The sequence below is a fragment of the Lytechinus variegatus genome, chromosome 11 (assembly GCF_018143015.1).
Source record: "Lytechinus variegatus isolate NC3 chromosome 11, Lvar_3.0, whole genome shotgun sequence".
NCBI lineage: Eukaryota > Metazoa > Echinodermata > Echinoidea > Temnopleuroida > Toxopneustidae > Lytechinus > Lytechinus variegatus.
The window spans coordinates 18,270,601-18,285,024 of NC_054750.1; the positions used below are offsets into that span (position 1 = coordinate 18,270,601).

Genomic DNA, 14,424 nt, shown 5'->3' on the forward strand with positions numbered 1-14,424 from the left:
GGTGATGGTGATGAAGGTAATGATGATGATAGTGATGATGTTGATGATGGTGATAATAGTGATGATGGTGGTAGTGATGATGATGATGATTATTATCATTATGATGATGACGAAGGTATATGACGTTGATGATGATGATGATGATGACAGTGACGATGATGGTGGTGATGGTGATGATGAAGGTAATTATGATGATGATAGTGATGATGGTAATGTTGACGATGCTGGTGCAGTGGCGTAGCTAGGATTTTTTCCTGGGGGGGCACTGGGGGGTCCTTGCTTTTTCAGGGGGGGCACCGGCCATTTTTTTCCGGTGTGTCTGTATGTGTCACAAGGGCGGATCCGACTTTCGCCAATAAGGGACGGGGCCAGAAATTATCTTCACCTATATTATCCCCGATTAGTCATATTTTAGTTTTATTCTTATAAAACAACATAAACATGAAATCTCATAAGCCTCATAAAAAGTGCGAGCGCGAAGTGCGAGCGATTTTTTTTTTACTGCCATGTATTTTGTCCTGAAAATTTAATATTCTGGGCAATGATATATGTGATCCTGAACAAGATTTTTATGTAACTAGATGGTTACTGCGAATGCCAAGCATGAGCAGAAATTTGTATTAATTATTCTATCAATATCGAAAAGGGACCTGTTAAGGACTGCCTACAGTTACCCACGAAGACGGTATATGTTTCAATAATGCGAGCGCGAAGCGCGAGCAAATTTTTTTTACATTCCGACATAAAAAATGGTAATTCTAAGCACTTTTTGCATTAATAAATGGGATAGGTATGTAACTAAACAATTGATGCGAGCGCGTAGCGCGAGAGGAAGAAAATTGAGATTTTAGACCTAAAAACAGGACACTCTATTCATATTTTGTAAATCATAAATATGATATGTGAAGTGTGAGCAGACAATTATTGATATTCTGATGTGAAACTGGATAATTTAAGTACACTTTAAATAAAGAACATGCAGGCTATCGCGCATGTTTTATATTTAGACCTAGAATCTGGGCATTCTGAATACATTCGTTTAATGGAACATTCGTTGAATGGAATTCACATAGACAATATGAACTTGGCAAATCAAACACAATGTGACCACGCAGCGTGAGCTTAAAATGCATAAAACGGATATTTTACAGAGCACTTAAATTTGTAAATGAAAAAAAAAATATTGAAAGCTAGATGTCCGAGCTAAAATATGTTTTGTATATTGACTTCAAAACTTGCTCCTTATCAGTCTATTGAGCAAGATATGAATCTCATCGAACTGGCAATTCTGGCGCGAAGAGCAAGCAAAAATTGTATATAGTAACATGAAAGATTTTTTTTTGCAAATCTTCCCCTAACATTATTTCATTCACTCGTCTTCCTCCTTTTATTTTCCTCTTCTTTTTTCTTTTGTCTTTCTTCTTCTTTTCCTTTTTTCTTTTCCTCTTTCTCCCTTTTTTTTTGCTCTGCCAATTTTTTCTGGGGGGGCACCTGGGGGGGCACACCAAATCTCAGGGGGGCACGTGCCCCCCAGGCCCCCCGTAGCTACGCCACTGTGATGTGGTGATGATAGTGATGGTGGTGATGATAGTGATGATGATGATGAAGGTAATGATGTTGTTGCTGCTGATGATGATGATAGTGATGATATGGTAATAATGTTGACGATGCTGTTGGTGATGATGATGGTGATGATATAGTGATGATGATGATGATGATGAAGGTAATGATGTTGTTGCTGCTGCTGCTGATGATGATAGTGATGATATGGTAATAATGTTGACGATGCTGGTGGTGATGATGATGGTGATGATATAGTGATGATGATGAAGGTAATGATGTTGTTGCTGCTGCTGCTGATGATGATAGTGATGATATGGTAATAATGTTGACGATGCTGTTGGTGATGATGATGGTGATGATATAGTGATGATGATGAAGGTAATGATGTTGTTACTGCTGCTGCTGATGATGATAGTGATGATATGGTAATAATGTTGACGATGCTGTTGGTGATGATGATGATGATAGTGATTGTGGTGGTGATGATGATGATAATGACGATCATTAGGATGACACGATGACGACAATGGTAATGATAAAGGAACATAAATGTGAAAGTGCCACTGCCAACGGCTTATAAAAATCATTCGACTGCAAAAAAAAACATATGAAAGAAAGTGATGAGTAAAGAAAGAAAGAAAGAAAGAAAGAAGGAAGGAAGGAAGGAAGGAAGGAAGGAAGGAAAGAAAGAAAGAAAGAAAGAAAAATAAAGAAATTAATTGAAGAGAGAGAGAGAGAGAGTGTGTGTGTGTGTGTGTGTATTAAAGAGTGTGACGATTGACCTTGCAAGTTATCATAAGCTACTTTTTCATTTCATGATATAGTCCCATTTGACATGTTTAATCTTCAGTTTATAGTCTCGTTTCTAATTCAAAATAATATATAATAGTTATAATAATAATAATAATAATAATAATAACAATAATAATTATTAATTATTATTATTAATTATTGATAACTATTATTATTATTAATTATTATTATTATTATCATTTGATAGAATATAAAACAATAACCCTAGATTTCTGGAAGAAGTCCGGTTGCTGTTTAATATACCAACAGAACATCAAGTTGTGGACAATGGAAATAATAATAATAATAATAATAATAATAAAGAATGAAGAATAATACAGATAACAATAATAATACTGATGATGATGATGATGATGATAACAATAATGATAATAATAATCATAATAATAATGTAATAATAATAATAATAAAAACAATAATGCTGTGTGATATCGATGAAAATAGCTTTACTGATTACAATAATTTTTTATTCTGTCTGAATATATGAACAAATAGAATAAATAAAAATACATAAGTTCATAAAATATACGAAAAATAGATTGGACATTGAATAAGATTAAATTACAAAAATCAAATAACTGATAGCGGTTATTGATAGTCATGATAATGCTTTTGTTTACAGTTATTATGGTTATCATTATTGGTGATATTTAGTGCCATCTCAATCTCATGCATTAATATATCATGCGCTGCACATCTCTATGGCACTGCAAGCATTATTTATTGGCCACGCCCACTCATCATGTATTAGTCTAAAATTCAATCGTATATATCTACTTGAAAAATAAAAATAGATCTACCACCGGATAATTTGCAATCTATATGTCATTTCATTAAAATTGAAATATTTAGATTTTTTTTGTTTTATACACATCGCGAATCATACGTTTTTTTAGCCGTTTACTTGATCAATTTGGACAAAGTATCTTTGTCGCAGATTTTATTGATAGACTAGACTACGCAGTCAGACAACTAATTCACAGAGTACACCGAGAGTCAGATTGCAGCATTTTTTAGATTCGAAGTAAGTTTAGATAAACGCAGTTTTCCTTTAAAGTAAATTTAATTTATATTTTAAATGAATGGTACTGATAATCTTTCATTTTCGTGAGAAGATAAATGGTATAATTCGAGTTAGTGACTGACTTATTTTTTAGTGTGTATAAATCAAATGAACAAGTTGCCTAACGTTAATGCTGCTCAGGAGGCTATTTCCATTACCGGTGCATGCGATTTCTTTTGCACGCAAAGAAATGAGAGACAACATAATTCCGTGGTACGCATCCTCATGTGGAGAGATCTAGATCTTTAGGTATTAAAGCACTTTCTTTGTCACATCCTTTGTGTGAGGTTATGGCTATAAACCCAGCTTTGACTCAAACTTGTAACTTCAATTGAACCTGAAAAATTATAGAAATATTAGAAATGGAATGCCAGGCCCAAATTGAAACTCAAAATCATGAATAAGTTAAAGTTGACTAGACTAGACTAGAGGGTCTACCTTAGAAAGGTGAATATCTGTGATGCAAATGCATTTTAATATGGATCTGAATGTGTACACTGCTGGACCAATTGTTTTTGGTATGAATGCAGGGGGAGAGAGAGGGCGCGGTGATATATATCGTAGGTGGCTCTTTTTGATCTTCGACTTGAACACCTCTAATATGCTGTTCGCTGTGTCAGGTGGGAGATGGTTCCAGAATCCAAGCCAGAGGGGTACCGTACTAAAAAAAAAATGATCTCTTTTGTTTATGACATCATTAGCGTGTGATGATTCCCCTTCATATTTTTTTATCTTTTAGCTGGTAGACCTGCTAAGACGTCACAATGGGGTCACTGATGGCCAAAGCAATGGATGAGAGTTTCAAAAAGAACAAGGAATTCATGACTGAAATGCAAGTTACCACCGTAAGTTATAACATTAGAATGAATAAAGGATCTCGCAGGCAGAGTCTAGTTGGCTTCATCCTTTCAAGAATTCATCATCTTGGATATTTCTGTCAAACATTGAATTAGATTAAACCACTACAATGATTTGACGCAATTTAGCTGGAGTCTCATGCATTGCAAGCATGAATTGATGTATTGGGCTACACAAAAATTGACCAGTCTGTGTGGTCATTTTTATCATGATTTTCAACTACAAGTGCACTTGAAGAGTCACCCTTTTGAATGGACCGTTTTGTATGATACTCTCTCAAAATATTTAAAAAAAATTTTTAATCTCACAACTTGAATATCACTCTAAGACCTGGATAAATGAAATTGTTGTATTATTGGTTTATCTTCCAGGTCCAACGTCAAATTCAGATGCAGAATAAAATGAGAGAACGTGGTATGGCGATGCAGCTTGCAGGGTCGAGAGAACTCTTCAATTGGTTAGCTTCGTTCTATGGTGTTGTTGCAGTAGCAGGCTTGGCTGGGTAAGACAAATTGCCCTCAATTTATAAATGTGCATTCAAAATGATGGTTACAGAATTAGTTTGTAAAATTAGTTTGTGAAATTGGACCTCGTGAATAATAATTATTGTAACTCAATAAGCAGTGAATTAATGTTCAACACCGAGGTACTGATTTATTTACTAAGTTATATTTCTGCATTGTGTGCAGTGGCAATATTTTATTTATATTCCAATACATCTCTACCTCCTTTTTTCACCCCCTACCTTTGCATTCCCACTTTTCAATGTGCAATATTTTGTGTAAGAGAATTTTATTTGAATTATGTCATGGGAATGACATGTTCGGGGGCACATGCCTCCGGGCAACAGTGCTGAATTTCACTTTTGTGCCCCCTGACCCCTTTTGCTTGTATACTTGTTTTTCTGATGTAATGTATTCATACTTTTCTATGTTGGTCAAAGAAATAATAATACTATAGTAATAATTACAGTAATATAATATGCTAAAAGATGTATATTTGGAGTTCTTGATTCCCAAATCCTACAGCGTGCATTTATTATTTGGGACATTGTATTTATGTATGTAAGAAAATCCAATCAGTTTGTAGTTTGAGGTAGTTTCATCCATAATTCAATGACATGGACAGTTTCTTATTATTTGTTAATTACACAGCGCTGCTAAAGGTAGCAAGGCGGCTCTTGTTCCGCTGATACCTCTTACCTTCCTAGTCGGTTACCAGTGGGACTACTGCTTTAATACCAAGGTAGAGAGAATAAGAAGTAAGTTCAATCGACCCTTTTTTGTTAATTTATTCAACTCTAGTTACAATTATCTTCCATAAGCTATAAAGTATGTACGAACCAGCAACTTGATATAAATCATCTCAAGTCCTCAACTACTCAAATCAGGCCAGGTTTCCAACCCATAATGCAACTTTCATAGCAATGCAGTCCTGTGATATAGGCCCATTTGAATGATAACACACTAATTCACTACTCGATATATTCATACGCCAACAATTATGTTTAATACCAAGTAGCAAAAAGGTACATGTATGTGTATCTTCAAAACATTTCATTTTCCTATACAAATAAAATTATGGGCTAATTTCTTACTAGTTTTATTTTCTCAAATCCTTTTTTTTTTAAGTAATAGTTATCTCAAAAGGTATATTTTAAGACTAGCTATTCATAATAATTATACTTGCTTATATAGCGCTTAATACTTTGTCAGAAGTCTCTAAGTGCTCTACAGTATATGCAGCATAATTACCCTGGCTTTAGCAGTGCAGCTGTTACGCGTGCTGCGTTTTAAGGAATAAATTCCTACCAGGTACCCATTTACCTCACCTGGGTTGAGTGCAGCATATTGCGGATCAATTTCTTGCTGAAGGAAATTACGCCATGGTTGGGATTCGAACCCGCGACCCTCTGTTTCAGAGTCCGGAGACTAATCCACTGGGCCACAACGCTCCACTGATAAAATGATAACACACAATCTGTCATTGAGAGACCCAACACAACACAGGGTTGGTCATTGGTCACTTTTATGTGGGCATACAACACCATGCTGCATGTGGGGTGTAACTATATAGTCTCTTGAACTGTCATGAATGATCATCCCCCCCCCCCCCCCCCCCACTCCTGTCTTCCGCTTTTCTCTTGGTGCACAAATATGTTGATTTTAATCATAACGAGGCTGTTGTTGCAGAATTATACTTTGCAGTTGCAACCATGGAGTTTTGACATGTGTGCTGTTTATTATTATTCTTGATCATCACACTCATCCGGGTAAGTGCTAGATTGGAAGGGGTGGGGGAGGGGGTTGAATTTGGAAAAAGAATGAGGAAGAGGAAGAAAGAAGAAGAAAACAAATCCAGATGGAGTGACATTCTCTTTTAAACAACTCCCAAGAATGTTCTGTAATCTGATTGGTCCAAATCGGATCACATGATATTCAGCGAATTGCATTATTGCATCCAAAATCCACTTTCCTGCACTCTGACGTCAAAGTGCAGGATAGTGCAAGGTCTGGAATTATCTAGATTTATCTAGAAATTAGATCAAATATAGCATTCGGGGCAACTCGGTAACATATGGGGGAGGAGGGGGTTGTATAAAACAAATAATGCACGTAAGTGCGTGCATTATTTGTATAATGTACACCAATTATTTCAACTGATTAAAATATATTGTCAGTTATGAGTCACCTCTAACCCATAACAAACTACCCTTGCATCACTCTCGATCCTCGTCATGATTATCATCATGATTTCTTTTGTTTTGTTTCAACAGAGGAAGCTGAGCGCATCTTGAACGAAGAACCTTCTATCCTGTCACTACCTAATGGTCTTCCAACCTTTGAGGATATCGAAGCAGCCAGGACTAAGGCATCAAAACAGGACTAAATCTCACCTAATACCTATCTATGATGCAAGTGTACAAGTGCTCTTCTCCTGAAAAAAAACTTGTCCAGGGGCCCAAGTGCACAATTTCTACAATAAATGTACTATCAGCCAATCAGATTGAAGGATTTCAGTAACTTTTAACTGTCGTTTTATGAAACGAACCCTGTTTCATAATAATACACATGCATATAGCTATTGATACAGTTATGCATGACATTAAGCAGCCTTGGAACATGTTCTGAGATGGTAAAACAGCTACCTAGGATATGTCATGAGCTATATGTAATACGGGTCACCGGTCATGCTAAAGTCATGCATAACATACAAACAGCATTGTGAAACAGTCCCCCTGGGGCTCCATAGTACTAAACAAAGTTTAGTGATTGCTAATACCCGTAGGACTGATATTTATGATATTGCTGATATGTCCAATCAATCATGAAAGTCAATGATGCAATCAATTACTAATGATTGTGTTACAGGACTGGTATTGGAGCAAATGTACCAGGTGAGTGCTTCATAAAGCTGTTCGTAAGTTAAGAGGGACTTTACAAACGACTGTTGACCCTTTCTTAAGAACTTAATCAATGCCAATGGATAACTTGTGGGTAGCACTTACCACAAGGAAGGATCACCAGTCCTTCATAAAATCGCTTGTAACCTAAAAATAGCATTACGAAACACCCACCAGAATTGAAGATGAATGATTATGTTCAAATTACACCAAGGAAACGAAAAATAATAGGCAATAATAATAATCAATGATAGTCATTTATATAGCGCCATCTATCTAGAAATAATCTATTCTGAGGCGCAGTGTTTATTATCATTATTACCCTGGCTTTAGCTTAAACTGCCTTTCAGCGCTCGGTGCATTCAAGGAATTAATCCTGCCGTGTACCCATTCACCTCACCTGGGTTGAGTGCAGCACAATGTGGATAAATTTCTTGCTGAAGGAAATTACGCCATGGCTGGGATTCGAACCCGCGACCCTCTGTTTCAAAGTCGGAAGACTAATCCACTTGATCACAATGCTCCTCAACTGATAATATACTATTCAAAATAAAAGTAAGGTCCTGGACCCGTAACACAGAGCTTGGCAACGATCGTAGAACATTTTTCTGTGAATGATTGCATTGACTACAATGTACAAACAGTCGTGAAAATCAAACGTATGTTATGATCTTATAAGCGAATTGTGCTTATAGTGTAACTCGCAGGGTAAGTTCGCGTAAAAGTGTTCTATTGCAAATATGTACGAGCGCACAGTGAATGGGGAGTTTATGTGAGAAAATCACTTCAGTACAAAATATTCACGCACAAACACTCTGTATGCTTCTTTCCCAACTAAAGTTTTTCTTTTGGGGTGGGGGTTGTAGTCCGTTCTAGAAAAACACTTCTTTCTCATCACAAAATAAAAGAGATTTAAGACATATAATAACCTGGTAAAAACTGCAGCATATTTTTTCATTTAGAGCAAATTATAGGCAATCGTGTACGTGTGCATGCAGTGGATCCTATGCGTGCATCCGGTGCGTTGGTGTACAAACAAATGTACCAAACAACACAGAGGCAGTGCGTGCACACACTGGAAACATTTTCAAGAAGCCAGGGAGCGAGTTACACTATAACACGAGTTTACAGTTTAAGACCGTAACAAACGTACGATTAATCGCTAACCTTTGTGTCACGAGACCCAGTGGTCAGTTTCACTTATGTGGCTGTGGATTAACCCAACAATCATCAAATGATTGTAATGATTTGGCAGATCATATTTTGTTTAGAATGATATACTTTTTCTCTATGATGCATGCCAAAAACAGTTTGTTTTTAATGTACATGTTTGTTATGTTATGAAAAAATGTATTATACGAAAAACAATCAGTCAAATCACATCAAATCAAATATGAAGGGTTTGATTTTTTTGACAAATTGAGATCAATATGTTGAAATTCACTGGCAATCCATGAGAGTAAATGGACCCATATTTTTTTACTTGTAAATTTTGTCATCCAGGACTTCATAGTACGGTAATAGAAAATAGAATTAGCAATCGACTTTACTAGTAGTTGTAGAAGTAGTGTATGTTAAAAATGTTGTAATTCTTGACGTAGTATTTATTCTTAAATACAAAACAAATTATTTTAGACCGAAAATTATCACATTTTAGATTAAGAAATTATCCATAATAGAAGGTGTTTATTAGCTGTTATATGATAATCAGGATTGGTTGCAATATAGTGAATGAATTCTAATTATTAGTCACTCTAGTGTAATTAGAATCCAATGATTGACTTTTACTGAAATTCACTGAAAATCTTAATGATTAGATCTAAGATGATTCATGTTAATTATTAAAGCTTGTGTTAATGTGTTTTGTTTCCTGCTGTGATTTGCTTGTAATTACATAGTTTATGATTAATGAGAATGTCTTTCTAAAAGGAGATTTATGTTCTTCTTGATGTATTTAGTGATTGATAGTCACCTTTAACATCCAACCATCACATCTCTTTGAATTTAATATTACGCAGTTTGCTTGGAAATGGATCTGATTAGGTAAAATATATTTCTGTCATTCTGTCCATAGATTGGAAGAATATTGTTGATGTGAACTCCTTAATGTGTAAATTAGATGATGTCATATGTATTGAGTATTTGTGTAAAAGTATGTACCATGTAAATGCCTAATGTAAACTCTGTATTCTGAAGTCAGGTTTAACTTAGACCATGGTCTAAAATGGTCTGAAATTATGGGAAGCCAAAAGTGTCAAAATGTGTATTGCATGGTATGTTTCTTACATTAACTGCGCTCTTTCCTAATTCTTCAATGGTGAAGATAATTATCTATTCAGAATTCCTAGACAATTGAGAATGATTTGAGAGTCAAATGAGCTGAAATATTTTATCTCTGCTGTTAGTGATATAAGTCACAATTGGCTTTCCATACTTTAAACCTGAGTTTAAATTAAACCCGACTTCAGAATACGGGCCTGTATGTGGTAATTTTGGGTAAGCCCTCATCAAAATTATATTTGGTATCTTGATATGAATGCCAATGCAGCAATAGATAAGTCAGATGTACTCCAACTTGCGTGTTGCATGCGGTAATTATGGATTGAGTTTTAATTTAAGTAAGTGTCCGGACACTTAATGTAAACAAAACCCACTGATTCGCATTTTGGATTCATCAATATATGTATTGTATGGCACAGAAAAATCTGAAATTTGTGCTTTGCAATATTAAACATAGTGGCAATGGGGGGGTGGTGGTTGCCCCGCCCTTTGAGGATTATATGTGATTTTTTTGGAAAAGACTAGAAAATGTGTAGAACATTTTTTTGTGGCCCCACCCCTTGCCCCTGTGTCTCCTCATACTGACTCTTTCTGGATCCATCATTGGTTAATTGGTATTTATGCTTGAATATTCTTGCAAAAAAAATGTTACGAGTATATGCAAATTGCCAACTTGTCTTTAATTGCCACCTGAATATAAATATTTGTGTACATGTTCAGAGCCAGCGTGACTAGATATATAGGATACTGTAGTTCTTAGCCTTATTATGACCAAACCATCTCAATTAAAGAGTCACTTTCAAACCCTTTGATGAAATTGCTATGTCTTGGTTTGGATGTAGAGATGTATTTTGATAATGACATTTGAACCTGTAATAGCACATCAGATGTGATTGTTATCATGGTTATTGATGAATATATATTGAACTATTTCAAGAAGAGTCGGCCGAAACTGTCATTTCTTTTATCACTTAACATGAATGCATGACAACTATATTTACTCGAGTTATAAACATGTCATGATAAGGAGAAAGAGAAAGATATATAACAACAGAGAGAGGGAGCGAAATATTGAGAGGGGGGGGGGGGGGGTGGCAGAGAAATGGAGCAAGAGAGCAGAAAAGGAAGCCAAGAGAAAAGGAGAAGAAACGGCGATAGAGTGGGTATATAAAAACGACAACTGTACATGCCGTTTGTTGTTGAAAACATATAAAGTAATAACAATACATTGCAATGCGACGTGAATTTATACACGGTCTGCAAAAAATTTGAATTATTTCTAATCTTTTGTCAGCGGAGTCCATTCACCCTAGCTTATTCACCTAGGGCAGTAATTAAAATATTACACTGGAAGTATATCATTTTTATGTCCTCATGAAACAAAGTATAATTGGAAGTAAAACTTTCGGGGGAAAATGCATTTTATCAATTTCATGTATTGGACAAAAATATAGTCCTTGGCTTTAGATCACCATGGCATCACCAATGTGGCCAATTTGAAATCTCCAAGGTGACTTCAAATTAGTGATTACTAATTGTTACAACTTTAAAAAATTAAGAACTTTCTTATTAGTTATCTGATGTAGTTCAAACTCTCACCTATCTGCTTGTCTGTTTTTTTTTTCTCTATTAAAATAACCCTTTTTGTTTGGGCTGGATTCCCCTTGCGCTAGTGATCTTCTACGGGACCTCGGAAAAAATGTATTGGAATATTTGATTTGATTTGATTTTATTGTTTACTTCTGCAATTACATCATTCGTATATAATACATTTTCCATAACATAACAAACATAGTATATTGATAATTTTTTTGGCATGAATCATAACTAAATGTACTAAAATTATCATTACAAACAAAATTGATCTCATACCAAATTAGTTAACATTTACAATTTGCAGGAGAAGGATTGTCATCATAAGCAGATTGCTTGAAAAAATGACAACCCCAGGTTAAAACTCATTGATTAATATAATACATTAATACAGCAGAATCGATATACAGTACATTTTATGAAAAACAGCAGTAATCTAATTTGAGCAATGAAGATGGAGATGATAAGGATGAAGATGACGGTGAAATGGTGAAGATGAAGGTGATGGAGAGGATGATGATGGTGATGATGCTTTAATATTGGACTAACTAAGATGACAAAATTTACTGTGTAATTATATATTTCTTTATCCATTTCGTTATACTTAGCTAATGGGTACTACAGCATTTCCATGTGTATGCCTACTATGATATACATCGTGTCCCATAATGGCACTCTTAATGAGTGTAATGTGAAAATTACCAAAACATATTTTACAAAACTTTATAATCGTCAGCTAGCATTCATTTTCATACAGCTGGCTTAAATTCCATGGGATATGATTCATTAAACACAGAGCTATGAGCCTTCTTTCAGCACTGATCAGGATAACTCTCAATCCAACTTTCGTTATTACGTTGAATAAAATACGTAGTTTAATTACGTCTTCATTCACTCTTTTATCTTATTTCCTTTTATTGTTTTTTTTTAGATTTTGAGCCCACAATAATGTGGGCCCATACTCAAACTGAATATCATGATATATTTAATCAACAATAACTACAAGGAAATGAATCAACGCATTTTTTCAATCCATGATCTCATCTTGAATAGTTACGTACTTACATTATTCAAATTTATTCTATTCATAAACAAGAATATATTATTGTGTAAAAAAAGAAGACGTTTAAAATAAGATCTAGAAATGCTGAATCCATGCCCTTTCTGTTTTGAATAGATTACAAAACGTGTTAGCTGTACCTATACAAAACTAGTCTTGGATTGCCGGGGAGGCTAATTCCTGATGTGTAATAAAAAAAATGTTCATACCTTTGTGATTATTGGACCTTATCACATTAATTCATTCAGTTATAGAAAATGAATTGAAGTTTACTGGTGTGAAGATATAAACAATGTAATATTGTCATTTATCATGCCAATCTAGAGTACCATTAGCAATATTTGTGGTATAACAAGAGGCACACAGTACAAGGGCCGCGGAACGGTTTTCAAAGTGGGGGAGGGGGATGACCATGCAAAAAAATCACAATCATATGGTCATTTTTACGTTTTTGCACACGGTTTTGGGAAAAAAAGTGGAGAGGGGGGGGGGGGAGCTGAAGCCAGTATATAATTACCATAGAATAAAAAAATCGGTGTTTTTAGTTACTAGTACTCTGACCTGCCTGATTTTATTGTATTTGATTTGTTGTTGACGCACTGATTATATAGCAAATTTTTATTATGTTCTTTAAAAAGTGTTAACGCTTCTTTTTTAATGAATATTGAATACAAAGCATGAAAAAGTCTAATTATATTTATACTTATTACATCAAACTATCTCCCTTTCCCTTTTCAGTACCATATAACATTTCACCCTGCAAATATTCTCTCTCATAAAACATTAACCCTGCATATTATCATGCATGGCGTCTAAGTTAATTCTGCTCTTTTAGCACAATATGACAATGAATGCAGTCTACCATAGCGATGTCACGATCAGAGTGACAATGCACTGTGCTTAGATAATCATTATTAATACAGGTAAATGGTGTTCCTGAGCCATCCCAGCCACCGTTGCTCGTACTCTGCTATCAGTCTATTGTAGTAATGCACACACATCACAATGCATTATGATTTCTTTGAAATTGGATAGAGTTGTTCTCTACTGCAAATATGAAATAGGGGAATCTTTTGTTGGCGTCCAGCGGTGTGTATCCCCAAATATTATTCCCCGGTACCTGGTACAGTTCTCTCGACTCATATAGATGCAGACAGACAATGCTCTCCACCATCAATAATCATATAGCTCGGTCATATTTTGTTCAGGATTGTGGTGCGCTGCCGCATTAATTGGCATCTACCTAAAGCTGTGTCGGTTACGAGGTGCAGATCTTATTCGTAAGTTATTTCTTGATATTTACATTTTCTTCAGATTTTCACCCGTCATTTGACATTTGAGACCTTGTATGGCCTGACTGACTATCTCACGTTGCACTTTGTTAGATTACAAACACTCTTTATTTTGAATGTGTTGCTGATGATATTTTGACACAATTATGACGTTGCAATTATGATAATGAGGGCATGTTCTGTGGAATTCGTGTTGCAATTTCGCTTAACATCTTGAAGAAATGATTAGACAGAGAAAAAGATAAACAGAAAGGCAGACATCTAGATGAAGAAAAAAAGAAAGAGATCAACGAAAAAAGGAAGAATGGGTCAGAGGAAGAGGGAGAGAGAGGGGGAGAGGGAGAGAAGAAGGGGGGGGGGGGGAGGTCGCATTGATTGTTCGGTCAATACGCATCTCGTTTATTAAAAACATTTCTATGTATGTTCAGTTTCACCGCCCACATTTTCTAGATGATATTATATATATGCATGTATGTATGTATGTGTGTGTGTATATATA

General features: G+C 35.3%; 2 protein-coding genes across 2 annotated transcripts in view; both read left to right on the forward strand.

Moving 5' to 3' along the window:
- The first annotated feature begins 3,360 nt into the window (after positions 1-3,360).
- On the forward strand, positions 3,361-7,233 carry LOC121423846 (plasminogen receptor (KT)-like). Its single transcript, XM_041619352.1, has 5 exons — positions 3,361-3,400; positions 4,179-4,284; positions 4,669-4,799; positions 5,452-5,558; positions 7,074-7,233. Exons 2-5 carry the CDS (start codon positions 4,204-4,206, stop codon positions 7,184-7,186), a joined length of 432 nt encoding a protein of 143 aa, XP_041475286.1. The 5' UTR covers positions 3,361-3,400; positions 4,179-4,203; the 3' UTR covers positions 7,187-7,233.
- Positions 7,234-13,389: 6,156 nt separating this feature from the next.
- LOC121423897 (fibropellin-1-like) overlaps positions 13,390-14,424 on the forward strand; it is a 41,849-nt gene continuing 40,814 nt past the window's right edge. Inside the window, exon 1 of the mRNA XM_041619428.1 lies at positions 13,390-13,913. The gene's annotated coding sequence lies outside the window, so the exon portion shown is untranslated. The remainder of the gene's footprint in view (positions 13,914-14,424) is intronic.